The sequence below is a fragment of the Diospyros lotus genome, chromosome 10 (assembly GCF_014633365.1).
Source record: "Diospyros lotus cultivar Yz01 chromosome 10, ASM1463336v1, whole genome shotgun sequence".
Classification (NCBI taxonomy): domain Eukaryota; kingdom Viridiplantae; phylum Streptophyta; class Magnoliopsida; order Ericales; family Ebenaceae; genus Diospyros; species Diospyros lotus.
In genome coordinates this window covers 19,744,230-19,762,546 of record NC_068347.1, presented here as the reverse complement: position 1 = coordinate 19,762,546, position 18,317 = coordinate 19,744,230, and the positions used below count along the sequence as shown (strand labels likewise).

At 37.7% G+C, this 18,317-nt stretch overlaps 1 protein-coding gene across 4 annotated transcripts in view; it reads right to left on the bottom strand.

Moving 5' to 3' along the window:
- The window catches only part of LOC127810975 (protein transport protein Sec24-like At4g32640), a 94,225-nt gene that overhangs the window by 14,804 nt on the left and 61,104 nt on the right, over nucleotides 1-18,317 (bottom strand). For all 4 annotated transcript variants that reach the window (XM_052350623.1, XM_052350624.1, XM_052350622.1 and 1 more), the window contains exons 17-21: nucleotides 15,946-16,065; nucleotides 15,745-15,813; nucleotides 10,074-10,151; nucleotides 9,815-9,953; nucleotides 9,426-9,590 (exon numbers count right to left, since the gene is read on the bottom strand). In XM_052350623.1, the coding sequence (XP_052206583.1) occupies nucleotides 9,426-9,590; nucleotides 9,815-9,953; nucleotides 10,074-10,151; nucleotides 15,745-15,813; nucleotides 15,946-16,065 (571 nt within the window). The remainder of the gene's footprint in view (nucleotides 1-9,425; nucleotides 9,591-9,814; nucleotides 9,954-10,073; nucleotides 10,152-15,744; nucleotides 15,814-15,945; nucleotides 16,066-18,317) is intronic.

The following is an 18,317-nucleotide window of genomic DNA, read 5'->3' as shown; positions in this document are numbered from 1 at the left end:
TTTTCCTCGATTGGCACTACTCCTACTTTATTACGAATAACCACATTTCTAATTTTATCTTTTCTTGTATGGCGGCACATCCATCTTAGCAACCTCATCATTGCTACGCTCATCTTTTACTCATGCTGATATTTGATTGCCCAACATTTTGAGCCTTACAACAATACTGGTCTTATAGCTGTCCTATAGAATTTTCCTTTCAATTTTAATGGGATTTTACCATCACATAACACCCCCGATGCATTTCTCTATTTTAGCCAACATGCCTTAATTCTATGCGTGACATCTTCGTGAATTTCTCCATCTTTTTGAATCACTGATCCCAAATATCGAAAATGATTTTTTCTTTGTAAGATTTGGTCTTCAAATTTTATTATAACATCCTCCACTCTTGCAACAACAACATATCTAGCCTTTATCCAATTATGTGGGGTCGGCTACATGAATTCTAAACTTCCATGTATTTCTGTCTTTTGTCATATCTTAATTTAGGTCCATACACTTTATATCAAACTTTAATGTTTCTCCCAAAGTCTTCTTGAGTCTACCTCTATCTCTTTTTTTGACTAATTGTTCCATTTCATCAACTCTCCTCATAGGAGCGTCTCTTGGTTTCATTTTCATATGAGCAAACCATCTTAGTCTAGTCTCTCATCTTCTCCTTGATTGGCACTACTCCTATCTTATTACGAATAACCTCTTTTCTAATTTTATCTTTTCTTGTATGGCCGCACATCCATCTTAACATCCTCATCTCCGCTACGCTCGTTTTTTGCTCATGCTGGTATTTGACTGCCCAACATTCTGAGTCATACAACAAGACTGGTCTTATAGCTGTTTTATAAAATTTTCTTTTCAGTTTTAATGGGATTTTACCATCACATAACACTCCTGATGCATTTCTCCATTTTAGCCAACCTGCCTTACTTCTATGTGCGACATCCTCGTGAATTTCTCCATATTTTTGAATCACTAATCCCAAATATCGAAAATGATTTTTTCTTTGTAAGATTTGGTCTTCCAATTTTATTATAACATCATCAACTCTTGCATTCTTACTAAATTTACATTCCATATATTTTGTTTTCTTTCTACTTAATTTAAATCCCTTAGATTCTAAATTGTTTCTTTACAACTCAAGCTTAGTGTTCACTCCTTTTGTTTCATCCACCAACATTATGCCATCTGCAAATAGCATACACCATGGCACCTTTGTCTGAATGTCTTTAGTGAGTTCATCCATTACTAAAGTAAATAAGTATGGGCTTAGTGCAAAACCTTGATGCAGTCCCATTGTAATTTTAAATGGTTCAGTATCCCCTCCGCATGTTCTAACCCTTGTCTTTGCACTGTGATACATGTCCTTAGGGGCTTGTATATAGGCTATTCAGACTCCTTTCTTCTCTAACACCCTCCATAATACTTCTCTAGGGACCCTATCATAGGTCTTTTCTAGATCTATAAACACCATATGCAAGTCCTTCTGATGATCCCGATATCTTTCCATTAGGCGCCTCAGTAGGTATATAGCTTCCATTGTTGACCTACCAGGCATGAAACCAAACTGATTTTCCGAGACCTCTGTTTCTTTTTTGAACCTCTGCTTTATTACTCTCTCCCAGAGTTTCATGGTATGGCTTATTAACTTAATTCCTCTGTCATTTTCACAGTTTTGAACATCTCCTTTGTTCTTGTATATAGGAACCAAAGTACTGTTCCTCTACTCATTTGGCATCTTTTTTGATTTAAGGATTGCGTTAAATAATTTCGTTAGTCAGGAGATGCCCTCTTCTCCCATGCATTTCCATACTTCCATTGGTATATTATCCGGTCCCACCGCCTTATGATTTTTCATCTTTTTTAATGCTTGTCTTATTTCATTTGAACTTATGCGTCGATAAAATATATAACTCACGTTCCCTTCAGAGTTACTAAGATGTCCCATAGTTCTGAAAGGCGCGAGGCGCAGCGAGGCGCAAAAGGTCCTGGAGCCTGAGGCACGAGGCGAGGCGCGCCTTTGCGAAGCGAGGCGCACCTTTTAGGAAAAAAACTCAAAATTTTGTAAAATCATAAACAACTATCAAATTATCAATAATAACACATTTATATCATTCATGATTCATTATCTTCAAATTCTATAAACTAACAACATCAAAGTTAATTCATTCATCATGCAAATTCTAAACTAGAAACATCATCAAAGTTCAAACTTAAAGTCTTAAACTTTACCAAGTACCAATTATAATGCAAAGTTCTAAACAAACACATAAACATTACAAGTCCACAATCAATATAAAAAAGTTTTTTAATCAATCATCATCAAGGAGATCATCAACATCAAGGTCAATATCTTCATCATCCCCTCCAATCTCTTCTTTTACTGATGGAGGACATTTTGGACAAGCTTTAGTATTCCTAAAACCGCCCACAAGATGTTGTTTCGCCCGAAATATACCACCTTTTGTTACTTTACGACAAAATTTACATGTGGTGGTATTTCTATCATTAGGATCAGCTTCAAAATAATTTCATGCCGGGTCCGTTTTGGAAGTGGTTGACGACATTTATTGGGCTGTTGCAACACAGTTCCAATTTCATCAAAATTCTCCTAATTATAGAAATAAATTATAAAGACTTAAAAGCAAATTTCAGCAACCAGCTGCCAGCAAAATAAATTAAGCAAAAATGCAAGAAATAAACAAATAAAATACAACTAAAGAACTTACAATCTGAAATTATGAATATAGGAGAAGATGTGGGCAGCAGCGGCGGCAGCTTTAGGGCCTTAGCAGCTTCAACTTGAAGAGCTCAAGAGCAGATGAGAAGAGGCAAGGAAGAGAGGAGAAGACCGTGGAGTGGGCAGACTCAGTAGAGGAGAATAGAAGAAAGGGTGCGGCTGGAGACAGGAGAGGAAGATCGAGCAAGCAGCGAGCTGGAGAGGAGAGGAAGAGAGGAGGCAGGCGCGGCAGAGAGGAAGAGGAGGATCGGGCTGGGGCTGGAGAGAAAGAGAGGAGGGGGTCGCAGCTGGAGAGGAGAGGAAGAAGAAGATCGGGCGAGGGCGAGCTGGAGAGAAGAGGAAGAGAGGAGGCAGGCGCAGCCGCGCGGCTAGGGCTAGAGAGGAAGAGGAAGAATGGAAGATCGGGCGAGGGCGAGCGAGCAGGGAGGGCGAGCGAGCAGCGAGGGCCAGCGAGTAGCGAGTTGGGAGGAGAGGCAAGCACGGTAGATGCTATAGTCGGGAGGAGTGAGGAGCGAGCAGCGAGCTGGAGAGGAGAGGCAAGCGCGGCTGGATGCAGTCGGGAGGAGAGGCAAGCGCGATTGGGCTGCAAGATTTAAGTAGAAAACCTCAGTTTCATGAGGCACGCCTAGGCGCGCCTCACGCCCCAGCGCCTAGGCGCGCAAGGCGAGAGCCTCGCCAAAACCGCCTCGCCTTGGCCAAGGCGAGGCGCCAAACTGGCGCCTCGCGCCTAGGCGCGCCTTTGATAACTATGAGATGTCCCAACCTAACTCTTGTATCGCCACAATCATTGAATAATTTTGTGAAATACTTCTTCCATCTCTTCTTAATCGTTCCCTCATTCACTAATACATTTTGGTTTTCATCTTTTATGCATTTCACTTAGTTTAGATCCCTTATTTTTCTTTCTCTTGCTTTAGCTAATTTATATATAGCCCTTTCTCCATCTTTTGTATCAAGTCGTTTATATAGATTCTCATATGCTTTTGACCTTGCTTCACTAACAGCTATTTTTGCTGTTTTTTTCGCTTCTTTATAATTTTTTAGATTTTCTTCATTGTTGCACTAATCTACAGCCTTATAGTAAGTTTTCTTATTTCTAATTTTCAATTGTACCTCTTCATTCCACCACCAAGACTCCTTAAGGCTAGGGGCTCTACCATTTGTCTCTCCAAAGACTACCTTTGTCGTGTTTCTCAGGGCAGTAGCCATTTTCCTCCACATTTGGTTTACCTGCCCTTTTCCATTCCATTCCCTTTTACCCCTTAATTTTTTTTTGAAGATTAGTTGTTTCTCCCCTTTTAAATACCACTACCTAATTCTTGGATTTTGTTTTATGTGATTTTTTCTCTTCCAATTTCTTACTTGGACATCAACACTCCCTCGGTATCATCTTACAATCCTTACAACATAACTGATCCTCTTGTCTCATATGGAAGTAATCTATTTGGGTGCTTGATGCGACATTTTTATATGTGATTAAGTGTTCGTCCATTTTTTTGAACCTAGTATTGGTTATGATGATCCCATATGCCATAACAAAATCTAGAATAGACTTACCCTCATTTTTAATTTTCCCGAATCCATACCCACCATGTACCTCTCTATAGCCGTTTCCGTCTCTACCCACGTGACCATTTAAGTCACCTCCTATAATCACTTTCTCTCCTCTTGGTATCATTTGTATGAGTCCCTCTAGATTCTCCCAAAATTTTTATTTTTATCTCCTCACCTAACCCCGCTTGTGGTGCATATGTATTGAAGATATTCATAGTCATTCTTTCTAGACCAACCTTCATCATAATAATCCTATCCCCTATTCTCTTTACATCCACTATCTCATCTACTAACATTTTATCCATAATAATCCCCACTCCATTTTTCGCTCAATCATTTCCTGTGTACCTTATTTTATATCCAGTTTCTGATAAAATCTTTTCTTTTATCCTGCCCATCTCGTCTCTTGAAGGCACAAAATATTAATTTTTCTCTTAATCATCACATCTACTACTTCTATAGCTTTGCTTGTTAATGTTCCTATGTTCCATGACCTAATCCTTAATCAATGATTTTGGTTTTGGTTTTGGCTTTGACTTTGAATTTGATTTTGTTTTTTATTTTGGCTTTGATTTTGGACTAGCTTCGTAACTCACATCTGTCCAAGCAAATGCGGGGACCCTTGCTCATTTGTCACTACATTCGTGCGCTGATGCAGTGGCCCTAGCTCACTTGACGCTACATGTGGGCAATGTAGCGCGTCGCTATGAAGGGTTACGCCCCAACAGTTTTTCATAGTTTGTTTAGAGTTCATGTTTTGGATCCGACTAGGTTTTACGTTGGTTGTCGGCTACCTAACACAACCCTCTTCCTTTATTCGGGCTTGAGACCGGCAATGAATAACATCCCCAGGCGGAGTTCTAAAACTTCTTTGTCTATTGTAGAGAAAATCCATCCTAGGAATAACTGATCTGATTTGATTTAGGCTAGATATTCTTCATTTATTTTCTATGCATTGGGATCATCATAATCTGGATCTGGTAGATATTTGATTGGAGCCTTTTCTATTTTGTTGATGAAGGAAATCAAATCAAAAGCCCTAATTGTCGCCAGGATCTGTGCTTTCCAAAACAGATAGTTATTACTATCTAGTTTGATAGGATTGTAATTTAATGCTCTTGTGATGGAGGAGAAATCAGAATGTGAGGCATAAGAAAAAGAAAAGGATCGATTTTGAGAAGAAGAACCAAATTGTTCTTGATTTCCAGCCATTGACACAAGTTGTTGGCTCTAAAACCATGAACTGAGAGCTTCTACAAAGAAAAGGAAAGAGACTGAAAAGAAACAGAAACTAAGATTGGCTGAAGAATGATCCTTGATTGCAGAAAAACTGACAATCAGTTGAGTATTTGTTGACTTCAATACTCAACTAATTCTGTTAGCAATACAACTAACTTTGAACAGCTGTAAAAAAAAAAAAAAAAACAAATAGACGAGTCCTAACTAACAAACTGAACTCAACTGTAACAACAGCTTAATTCTGTTGTACAAGACAACCAAAACTACTTCTCTCTACACAATTTCAATATCTTGGATTAAGACAACATATCTGAGGAGGATCACCTTATCAATTAAAAAGCTGCACTTCTTGAGACTGGTGTAAAGCTTTTGAGCTTGAAGCACTTTGAAGGCTTGGTGAAGATGCTGTAGTTGAGGATTCCTAGAGTGTGAGGGCTTTATATCCTTGAGGTGGCCTCTCAAGGTGGAGATTTGGCCAAACGTTGTAGTGGGGTTTCTAAGCTCAATCCTCACCAAGATCGACAACCTATCTTAAAAAGTTCCTACATTAGTTGAATGATGATGTTATCCCACATTGAAAGTTAATATAAGACCTTGTGTTAAGCATTATATTTAAGTTAATTTTGTCCCACACTGAGAAAGTAGAAAGCCTTGCTTCCTTTGGTAGTTTTATATAACCCCTTTGGGTTAGTTGTAAAGTAAGCTTTTTGAGAATATGTTAAGTATTAAAATACAAGGTGTTCCTTGTTTTCTCTTCTCTAGTTGAGGATTCCTAGAATGTGAGTGTTTTGTATCTTTGGGGTGGCGTCTCAAGGTGGTGATTTGGCCATATATCGTAGTGGGGTTTCTAATCTCACCAAGATCAATGCCCTATCTTAAACAACCCTATGTCAGTTTGCATAAAAGCTTTTGGTATTCAACTATCAATAAATTTTGTAATTGGTCTGGTTCAGCCAACTATCCTTTAAATTCTGCCATTGGTCTAGCTCGAGTATAATTCTGTAACTGGTCTGGCTCAGTCAACTATCCTTTAAATTCTGCCATCAGTCTAGCTCAACCAAGTACAATTCTGTAACTGATCTGGCTCTGCCACCTATATTCTTGCAATTTTTCTAGCTTTGTCGCCTTCGCTTCACAATTAGATTGGCTAAATCTGTAGGAAGATGGAATTTCTACAATGACTCCTAGACACCAAAATGCTTGACAAAGGAATCTTTAAGAAATTGAAATGGAAGAATTGTGAAGGCAAATCCAACAATTGCAACAGCAACTTGAAGCATATGAGGGTTTCCTCAATCGAAGTCAGAAATGAAAATTCTAATAACAATGATTCAAGCAGTGGAGGCAGAAACTAATAACCCCTTTATCCACCAATCAACTAATGATGATACTCCTTGTCCACCTTGTCGTACCAATGACCGTTGATCTTTGGATTTGGGGATTAAGGTTGATATTCTCATCTTTGAGGGAATATCTGCAACTTGATAATTTCATTGATTGGCTTCATACACCTGAACATGTTATTCGAGCTCAAAGGCATTCTCGATGCAAATGAGTTAAATTATGGCCATTAAACTGAGAAGGCATGCCTCTATCTGGTGGGAGAATCTCAAGACACAAAGGGAAGGAAAGAGTAAGAGTAAGATCAACACCCTATCTTAAAACGTTCCTATGTTAGTTGGTATGAAACCTCTCCTCTAGAAAGTCCTTTCTCAAAAGAAAAACAACATTCTAGCCCTCTGCCATGCACTATTCCATGACAGAGAACACAACACCGCCTTATTCACTTTTAGAAACTCACAAGTTTCCTCAAGGACAGAAAGTAGAAGGGAAGCAACTAGTATGAGCAGAAAGGGAAGAACTTAGATTACCAGAGGCAAAAGGAAAGTAACCACTTACCTTTTGCTCTGACTCTCAAAAATTGTTAGGAGGATCAAGAAGAATGTTGAGAGAAGGGTTGGGTGTCCATAAGTGGAGCACTAACTCAACACAACACCTGCCTCGTCTGGGAAAAAAAAGCCTATATGCTAAGTATCAATCAATTAAAAAAAAAAACAAGAATAAAGGTTGCATACAAAAAGGGCTCTTCTACCAGTCCTCAAAAAACTGAGACCCTTGTGCATTGAGGGCACCTTATATGCTACTATGAAGGAGTACATATATTTTCAAAGCATTTTATTGTAAAAGTAGGTAAAATACAATTCAAAAAAATTATCTTTTATATTTATAGCTGAATGTGCGGCCATACATGAAAGATAAAATAAGAAACAAAATTATGCATGATAAGATTGGAATGTTGTCAATTGAAGATAAGATATGGGAGATGCGATTAAGATAGATTGAACATGTGAGAAGAAGACTCGTAGATGCACCCATGAGGCAAGCGACTGAAATGAATGAAAGTTTGCAGCCAAAAAAAAAAGAAAGTAGAGGAAGTCTAAAGAAAACTAGGTGGGAAACTGTTAAACATGATGTAGGATATAATGGCCTTATAGGGGATATAACCATGGATAGAAATAATTGGAGACCTTAAATTCATGTAGATGACCCCATTTAGAGGAATTAAGGCTTTTAATTGTTATTGTAGTTGTATTTGTTATATTTATAACAATTAATCTGCAATGGTACACAAAAACATATCAACACCCAGAACATATCGAACTAATAAGAAAAATAGTCACTTGAGGATACAAGATCGATAGCTCATTGTCATCGTCATTGTCATCATCCACTACACCTCATCCTAAACTAAGTTAGGGTCAATGGCATGATATTCGTAATCTGAATTGACTTCTGAAAGTCACATTGACAATACAATCCCGTGAAAAAGAACAATACGGTAAAAATTTTATGTTGGATGTCCAACCTAGCACAACCAACCAAGGGAATGATGAGATAAAGTTTCAATACCATCTTCATGTGAAAAAGTTTCATAAGATGACAATGAATGAAGATAAATGATATGGTCGTGTTCCATCATATAGTTGATATTGTGAAACCAACATGTACAACATAGAAACACGACCATGCAAGATTGATAGGTATGGCTGAGAAAATATCTAGTTCAGTTATCTTGTTGAAAGCAATATACAAAATTTAGATTCAAGATTGATAGGTATGGCTGAGAAAATATCTAGTTCAGTTATCTTGTTGAAAGCAATATACAAAATTTAGATTTGAATTAAATATTTTGAATTTTCCCAAGCTAAAAAAACTCAGAACATCAGACTACATGATACCAGGTGAAAATCTTATGAAAAGAAAACTAATGCCAAACAGCAGCAGATTTCCTCAAACTAATAATTTATTACAATAACTGACAGTCAATTTAGAGTCAGATCACAATAAACTTCCGAGTATTTGATTTTTTGTGGGCATATATACTAACAAAATCAAGACACTGCATGCTTCAGCGCCTCCAGGTACCACTTCTCTGTGCATCTTGCTGGCTACCATGAAAGCACAAGTGGCCTTACCACATTCTCCTAATTGACATGATTATGACATTACACCAGCATGCCTAGTACTTAACAAATACAAAACCACCAAGAGTGTGTATTTTCTCTTCTCTAGCTTCTCAGTTTTATGATTTTCTTTTTTCAAATTTACCATGAAACAGTATTCATGTTGTTATCAAACATATTTTTTTTTATAAATAAGTTTCTGTACTTGATGTAAGAATTCAAATCCATAGTATGCCATGTAAAATCATTATCAATGATTACATCCTATTTGCATGTCACCCATACATATTCTTTATATTTGGAGACATCAATAATGGTGGACAAACAAATTTCAACTAATCCCATACTGAAAGCAAGAAAAAGCCAAAGGTGACTAATTCTATAATAAAACATCCAGATAAACATGGATTTACAAGCACCAAGAAACATACCAAGGGTGTATAGAGGAAGAAGTTTAAGTGCCTCTGGAAGGATAAGTTGTCCAGTTGATGATACCGTAGCACAAAATTTGCGATATGAGTGCAAGATGTTGATGCAAAGGTTTGTCACTTGCTCCCTGACTTGCAGGAGTGGAGTTGAAGGAACTTCGCTTGCCGCTTCAGGTTAGGTGCAATTAAATAAAGCAATTAGTAATTTTCTCTTGAAAGTGATAATAGATACATGCATTCGCTAGATGTGGGGGAAAATTTTATAGTTGACACAGGATACATTGCCAATCCAAGGGGAAAAAAAGAAGGCTGAGCAGAAATAGGTCATTGGGCATATAACTAAACAACATACTGTTGCATTTTAAGGAGACATAAATATCATAATCAACTACCTTGCTTCAAGAAGCAAGTGAATTGGGTGTCCAAGTCAGCTGTGCGGAAAAGATTACTTAGCAGACTTGTGCATGGCAATGATAAGGTAGAAACCCGTATTCTTCGTTGGCCATACACAGTTGTGTAAAGAAGAGCACACTGCAACAAAAAAAATAGTTAAAATGGCAGCTGTGAAACTAAGGATACTAGAAGCTCCTACGTAAAAAGGTGAAAGCCAAAATCAGATTTCCTTAAATAGTAAATAAATAGATATTGGACCTGAAAAGCACATTCTGAACCATCCTGGAGCTTGTCATCATGTTTCAAAGTTACCATTATAGTTTTGTCACAGTCAATCTACACAAGGAGAAGGATAATTAGGAGGGGAACAAATTCCACACTGGGAATGAACAAAAAATCAACTTAATCCTGATTGATAATTATGCAACAGCAATTAGAAAAGATACAATAGAAGTGGATGGGAAAAAAAGCGAGGGTTAAACAAGAAGAGTAGCACAAACTAATTTTTTAAAAGATCATCACTGAAGGAAGACCCCAAACACAAGCACAGTATTTATTGTGAAAATGTTTGAAACATGCCAGCCAACAATAAAAAAGTAGGGGTCACACTCACCAAATTAAAACTGACCTGTGTGGCTTGCTAATTAAAAAACCATTAAATTAGCTCGAGGATAAAATTATCCGTACCACCACAAGCCAAAAAATGAAAATATGACTTAATATCTCATACATTTCGGCAAAGAATAATGCAAGAACAGCAAGCAGGGTAATGTAACCTGGGTGGAGACTTCTATCTAAGGTTGAGAGGATCCACTCTAATCGCCTGCCTTTCTGTTCTAAGGATACTTGTCTGCTGGCTTACACATCCTCCTTCGTACTTACTGGAGATTTATATGTTTTCCATATACAAATAGGCGACGAATTTTGTGTACTACACTGGATTTTGAAATGTACAGTTTAGTTGTATAGATTTCCATTTCTGCATAGAATTGATTGGAACCTTCTCCTAGCCTTATTTCACTTTAAAGAATAACATTTGAACGTGGAACACACCCATAGGGGCACCTGATGTAACGACCTATTAGAGGACCCAGTATTTATTCAAGAATTATTTAATTAATTGTTGAAATATTTGATTAAGAGATTTTGCCAATTAATTATTTAATGTGGCAATTTGGAGATTTTGAAGAAAAAGAATAGCATTTATTTCTTTTTAATGTTAAGAGTTAAAGGAATTTGTCAAGGTGGCAATTTAGATTTTTAATGGAGAGAATAATATTTAAATAGCATTTAAATGGCATTTATTTTGTGGAAATTAAATGCAAGGGCATGAAGGTAATTTTGAAGTTTTATTATTATTTTAGAGTTTTAATAATAATTTTTGTATTATTATTAATTAAGTGAGATTATGTATTTAAAAGAGAATGAAAATCCATGTATGAGATGAATTTGGATTGAGAGTCTCCTAGTTAGATTTGGAGAAGGAATCCAAGTTGTAGAAGAAGTGTGATCTAGGGCTTTATGTCCATATATAAAGCCCATTAGCTTAGCTTTTCTTCACGCCGTGTGAAGAATAGAGAGGCCAAGAGATAGCATAAGCTTGCTAGAGTCTTCAAGATCGCTCCAGGGTTCGATCAAAGAGTTCTATTAGGCAAGTATTCTTCCTGTAATCCCTTCCATTACAGGTTCATATCAGTTTTTCAGATTATTCCAGTTCTTCATTGAGTTCTCAGATTTTATATCAGTTGCAGTGCGTGTATATATATATTGCTGTTGCCAAAAATACAACAATCTATTTTTTTTTTTTTTTTTTAGGTGGGAGAATGTAAGGTGCGTGGTTGACCACGGGAGTTTCTAGAGACTTCTGAGTCTTAAGGGTTCTGAGAGTCAAGTGTCCTAAGAGTCTTGTCGCCAAGGTGCGATGAGAGTAAAATCTCGTCTCTAACGTGCACGTGCGCTGAGGTCTCGTGACTAAGGCGAGCTAAGGTCTCGTGACCAAGGGGAGCTAAGGGTCTTGTGACAAAGGCGAGCTGAGGTCTCGTGACCAAGGTGAGTTGAGGGTCTGATGATCTGGTGGCCTGATGATTTGGTGCGCTAATGATTTGGTGGCCCAAGATAACTGAGTGACCTACGGTGACGAGTGGCCTCGGATGACCGAGTTACCTGAGGCGACGAGTGGCCTACAAAACGAGAGCACCGTTAGGACGCGGGTGGTGGTCCCCACGCAAACCCTCCGATGCTTAAGTCCGATCTCGAGAGAAAATGAGAAATTCTATTTCAATTACTCTAGCGTGCGTACCTTGGGATGAAGACATCGTCTCATATTTATAGCGGAGGAGAGAGAGAAGAAGTGCGAGAATCGGGGCGAGAAGCTTGCGACCCATTTTGATGATTTTGCGGCCCATCCGAGAGGGAAAAGAGGAGAGATTGGCCCAAGCCCACTCGACCATGACCAAGTGGGGGGTCACTCGGTCATGACCGAGTGGGGGGGCCACTCGATCATGCCTTCTTTTGCCCTTTTCCTTGGCTCGGTTTTGAGTGGTTCCCATACCTCAACTTCATGCCCGATTTTCACACTGATTGAGCTCGAATCTCTCAAAACTCAAAACATGAAAGTTGTAAATAATTCTCTTAGCTTTCCATAGGACTTTGAATCAGATCAATCGAAGTTCGTATAAGAAAGTTATGGCCAAAAAACCAAAGGAGTGTCGTACCCACTCGGCATAACCGAGTGGGTCATGAAAAGTGAGGGAAAATTGGTCTCCCCATGACCGAGTGGGGGGGCACTCGTTCATGCCTTCTTTTTGGCTTTTGTCTTGGTTCGGATCCATCTTCCTTCAATACTCGACTCTGAGCCTTAATAGTGCAGGTGCATCAACTTCATGCCCGATTTACACCTTGATTCAACTCGAATCTCTTAAAACTCAAAACATGAAAGTTGTAGATAATTCTCTTGTCTTTCCATAGGACTTTGAATCACCTCAATCAGAGCTCCTATGAGAAAGTTATGCCTGAAAAACCAAAACAGTGTCGTACCCACTCGGCATAACTGAGTGGGTACTCCCCACTTGGTCTCGGCTCGACCTCTTGCTCCATCGGCTTGTTTCCTTGATCTCCTACAACCCTTTGGGCTTCATGTCCATGTCTCGCGACTCTTTTAGGTCTTGTGATTCTCCAAGTTTGCAGGGCATATCATATATATATATATATATACGTAAATAGTGAATGCATGAGATAGATGTGCATGAGTTATACAGCGATTCTTCCAAAAATCATTGTTGAATCATCCTTAATGTTGTTTTATATCCCATGTTTCCCAAGTTTTAATTTAGAATGGTATAGTTTGTTAAGATTCGTTCAAGATCAGGGTCTCTGTGAGCGTTCGTTCTGAGTTTAAGAGTTGCAGATATCTGGATGTGAGCCTTCATATTCGGATGAGTTTTTCAAGTATGTGAGTGATATCCGGATGGGCCAAAGGCTATCCGGATGTATCAAAAAGATTTATGTGAATGACATCCGGACGGGTTGTTGAGATATCCGGATGTCCCAATTGTTCTTTCTGAGTGGTATCCGGATAGCTCTTGTTCAAATCCGGATGACCGGTGATATTCCGATGGTTTGTTTTCGTATCCGAATGTATCCAGCAGTGATTGTGAGTAGTATCCGGATACCTTGAGTCGTATCCGGATGTGCCTAGTTGTTGTAAGTGATATCCGGATGATTCGTGTTGTATTCGGATGAGTCTAAGACTTTCTGCAAGTAATATCCGGATACCTTGTATCATATCCGGATGTATCTAAAGTTCTTCGAGTATGATATCCGGATGGTTTGTTTATACATCCGGATAGGTCAAGATAATATCCGGATGTCTCACCTGATATCCGGATGCCTCCCTCAAAAGTTGAAATTCATATTCGAATAGTCTCTCGTGGCATCCAAATGCCTCAATGAGATATCCGGATGGCCAGAATCATATCCGGATGTCCTAGTTCTTATCCGAATACTATCGATCATATCCGAATAACTAGTTCTTTGTGCTTCCAGTGTATTTGGATGACTAGTATCATCTCCGGATGTCCTAGTTTCTATCCGAATATCTTCCAGACAGTTTCTTATTTGAGCATCAGTGTATCCAGGTGAGCCTTCTTCATATTCGGATGTCGTTCATCATATCCGGATATCCTTCCTGATATCTGGATGGCTTTTCCAGAAATCTAATTGAACTTCCAGAATCATTTAATTCAAGTTTTAATTAAGTTAAATTATTCAATATCTTCTAATAACGAGTTTATATACCAGAATGTAACAAGTTAATCATGCCTATACCATAAATCAGAATTCATAGAATCTTTGTATTCCAATATATAGATGAAGATCATATCATGTTCAACATTATTTTATTATGACATGACTAGCATTATTTTGTGAGATTATGTGCATACATTTTGGTATGAACATTGAGCATGACGTTATATGGAACATTACATATCGTGTGCTAGCATGTATGTGAGCATTGCATTGCATTATGCGCGTCAGGCGGCTTGTCCGCGAGGATCCCATCAGTTTCAGTTTCAACTCAGTTTATGAGTTGCCCGCCTGGGGGGCCACCAGGGGACTAGGGGCATATTACCCACAGTATGTGCTTACAGTTTTTATGTATACAAGATTCAGATCAGACAGATATGTATTATCAGATTATGTGGGCCTATGAGCCAAAGTTGCATACTTGCATTTAGTTTACAGTTTATGTGCATTACATTTTTATGAATACAAACAGATAGTGATTATACAGTACAAGTTCAGTGAGTTATTTATCAGTATCGATATTCTTCGATTCGGCTTCAGTTATTCTTTCTAATTTATTACTTGCTGAGCTTTGTAGCTCGCCTTATACTCTTCACCCCTCCAGATTCTAGCAGGAGAGTACCAGATATGGGGCCTAGCAGCAGTGGTCTATAGTGTGTGTACGTGGAGCCGCTCAAGATAAAAGATGTCTGAGAGTTTGTTAGTTTATAGTGTTTGTCAGTTTATTATTAATTTTCAATTGAGGGATTTTTCCCTTAGATGGAGTTTATGATTTTCAGTCTGTATTGACTCGAAGTTTTTATTCTAGTTGATTGAGATGTTCAGTTATGGTATCAGATTTCAGTTTATCAGTTAGTTTTATTTTATTTCCCCTGTAGCACCTCTTCTCGGGCAGTTCTAGAAGAGGGGGTGTTACACTTGAAGTACAGATTGGATACAAACGGCATGGAAAATTATGTAGGTCTCCAAGAACAGCATTTTGCACAACACAATGAAATCTCAAAAGAAGAATACGGAAAGAAAGAAAGAAACATATATCATAAACATAAAAACAGTAGGTTTACATTTTTAAGACTTGTCAACATTTGCTATATTACTTTTAATACTTCCCTCATTTAGAACTGATGGGATCTAAAATTCATGCCAAGGCGGCCATGAAAGTTGTCATAATCAACAAAGGCATTACTTGGCACTTCACATGGTTGAAAAAAAATACAGTCTAGATACACACCCAGAAACTATGGTACCATGAAAATCAAGGAAGTGGAAATATTATGTCAAGATTATCAAGCCTGCTATAGATATGGTCACAGATAGAAATCTTGGAAATTCATGTAGACGACCCCATCTAGTGGGATAGAGGCCTTATATGTTGTTATTTCCAAGCCAACTTTTATCAGAGAAATATTATGGTCTTAAGGTAAAAATTCCAATGTGGATGAAAAGAAAAGCTTAGATTACATAATGCAACTATCTTACAGAACCTTTGACATGCTTGAAACTTGAACAAAATTTTTTCAATTTTTTTCCAGAATTTTACACCACACATTAATGAAAAAGAGAAAAGACTGAAATCATTTAGTAATACTCAAATGACCAAGTATCTCATAAAAGTGAAACTTACTGCTGGTAGGTCAACATCAGTTGGAATGCGCTTACAGAAGTTTCCAAAGTATTCTTGAACTTGAATACCCTTAAATGAATGCAAAGTACCCAAAAATTAGTTCAACTCTAGGGTATTCTAAGTATTTTTTTCTATAATTTAGATAAAAAGAATTATCCATACCATCACAATGAATGAGAGTGGGGTGAAACTGAAACTCACCTGGCTACATCTTACACGCATGACTGATTCAAAACCTAGGGGTCTTGTGACATTCCATCGAAGATCATTGTAAAGCTTGGCAGAATCAGAAAGTGCAGAGAATGGGTAGTAATAATACACCTGCAAAAACAGATTATGTGATTGAGGTCCACACCTTAAGATATTTAAATGTGAAACAAAATAGTAATAACAATTTACAATCTGATAAATATTACTTGTTAGGGGGGAAATTATGCTTATTTAGTTATTGAATTAACTCGGGTTCCACCAAGGAATCTTGTTTCTTGTTTTCTTTGAAATAAGTCTTGATGCAATGTTTTTAGTTCTCATTCATAAAGAGGCAAGTTCTAATGATCTTAAGAACTGTAGGCGTATTAGTTTTTTTTTTTTTGGCTTCTCTTTTTTTGTCAGTATTTAAAGAATTTTGACAAATCAAGCACTTAGAGAAGTTGTCGGGGTCTTGTCATTAATCCTTCCCAAAACACTTTTATAAAGGGTCATCAAATTTTGAATGTTGTCCTTGTTGCCAATGAGTGTTCATTCTAAGCTCCAAAGATCCATGGCTGGGTTAGTTTCAAACCTTGACATTGGAATCAGTATCTTGGAGCTTATCTCCTTTCCTGGTTTCATTAATGGCACTACTAATGTTTTTTTTATAGTTCTAGGGGTCAAGGCAAGGGGATCCTTTATCTCCTTTTCCTTCTGTAGAGAACTATAGTGTTGGCTTGGAAATCACAATAGTTGTCAAGCATGGATAGATAAGACAACTAGGATAGACAACTAAAGTTGGGAAGGGATAGAACTAGACAATGACGAGAGCGAGCGAGTGCAGGCACGAGCAAGAGAGAGAGAGAGAGAGAGACCCAATGTTCTAATCAATGTGTTTTGACAACTTGAGACTCCTCTCTATAGTGGAGATCTTAAGTCTGTGTTGAGCTCCATCAATGGAGCATAACAAGCAATTATAGTGGTAAGGGCACCATGTCTCAGCTGTCAGATCATGAGAGCAATAGAAGGATCGCCAATTGATGGTTGGACTCTCTTGTGATTGGCAGAGACCAAGCTTCTTTTGAAGAAGAAGCAAGAGCCTCACAAACCTATAACTCTAGCATTCAATTCATGAGCCACTTGTAGTCTTGTGCCAATGGAATGTAGACCCTACCTCAACTTAAGCTATCAAGATCACAGAGCAACTTTTGAAGAACTCAGCATAATAGAGGCAACATAATTGGAAATCTCAACTTCATATGGCTGAAGCATATGTCACGTACTGCACTAGGATGGGAGAGTTCTACGGGTCAATCCAAGGATATGTCACAAGTGTCAATTGAGAAGTGATATCCAGTGGAAGAGATTATAAAGATTCATTTATAACCTTATGAGGTTGGCGCTTGGAGATCTATTATGGAAAACTCAACCCTGAAAGGAAAGACTGAAAAGAGATTCATCTCAAAAAAGAAGGATTATAGATCTGCATGCATCACCTCACAAGACAAAAACATGGAGTGAGCTAGATCCCTGGAGGGACAGATTAGAGATTAACATGCTCAACCCCTAAGGCCCTAAAGGGAGAAATTGGAGATTCATATGGTACCTCAATAGGCTAGCATACGAAAAGCTATCCACAAGGGAAGATGATATGGAGATCCAGCTAGCTAACGCAGAAGTGATCTGCATGTCACCTCAACATATATACTACGTATACTCACTTTTTATCTTTGTTAATGGAAGCATTGATCCTTATCATGTCAGGAGCTGAGTGCATGATGGTTTGTCTTTTTGTGTCCACTCGGAGTCTCTTGGTCACGAGTATACCATTTGCCTTTAGCATTCTTTTGCAATGCTAGAGTTAGAGATTGATGTTTTTGATGAGCGTATCATTAGATTTGATGTTGTCTTAGGTCTAAGAATTAATCTCACCAAATGTGAGATTTTACCTATGGATCAACTAAAGAATTTTTGGCTTATCTCCCATCTTTAGTTGCAAAATTGGTTTCTTGTTTCTAAATATTTCAGCATTTCCCTATGAGGGAAATTTAAAGCCAAGGATATTCAAAATGGGATAATTGAGAGAAGTTAGGTTGGCAGTCTTATAAAACGCACTAGGCGCTAGTCAGGCGCAGCCTAGCGCCTAGGCGGGGCATAAAAAAATTATTTAAATAAAATTTATATTATTCCAAATACACATACATACATATATATTCATATATGAACAAATTATAAAAAAAATTATATATATAGAGGTTATTTATATATAAATCAATCTCTATTTATATATATATATATAAAGTTATAAACACATTATATATATGATATACCTATATATTAATAGAATTATTATATTATATATATAATATTATGCATATATAAAC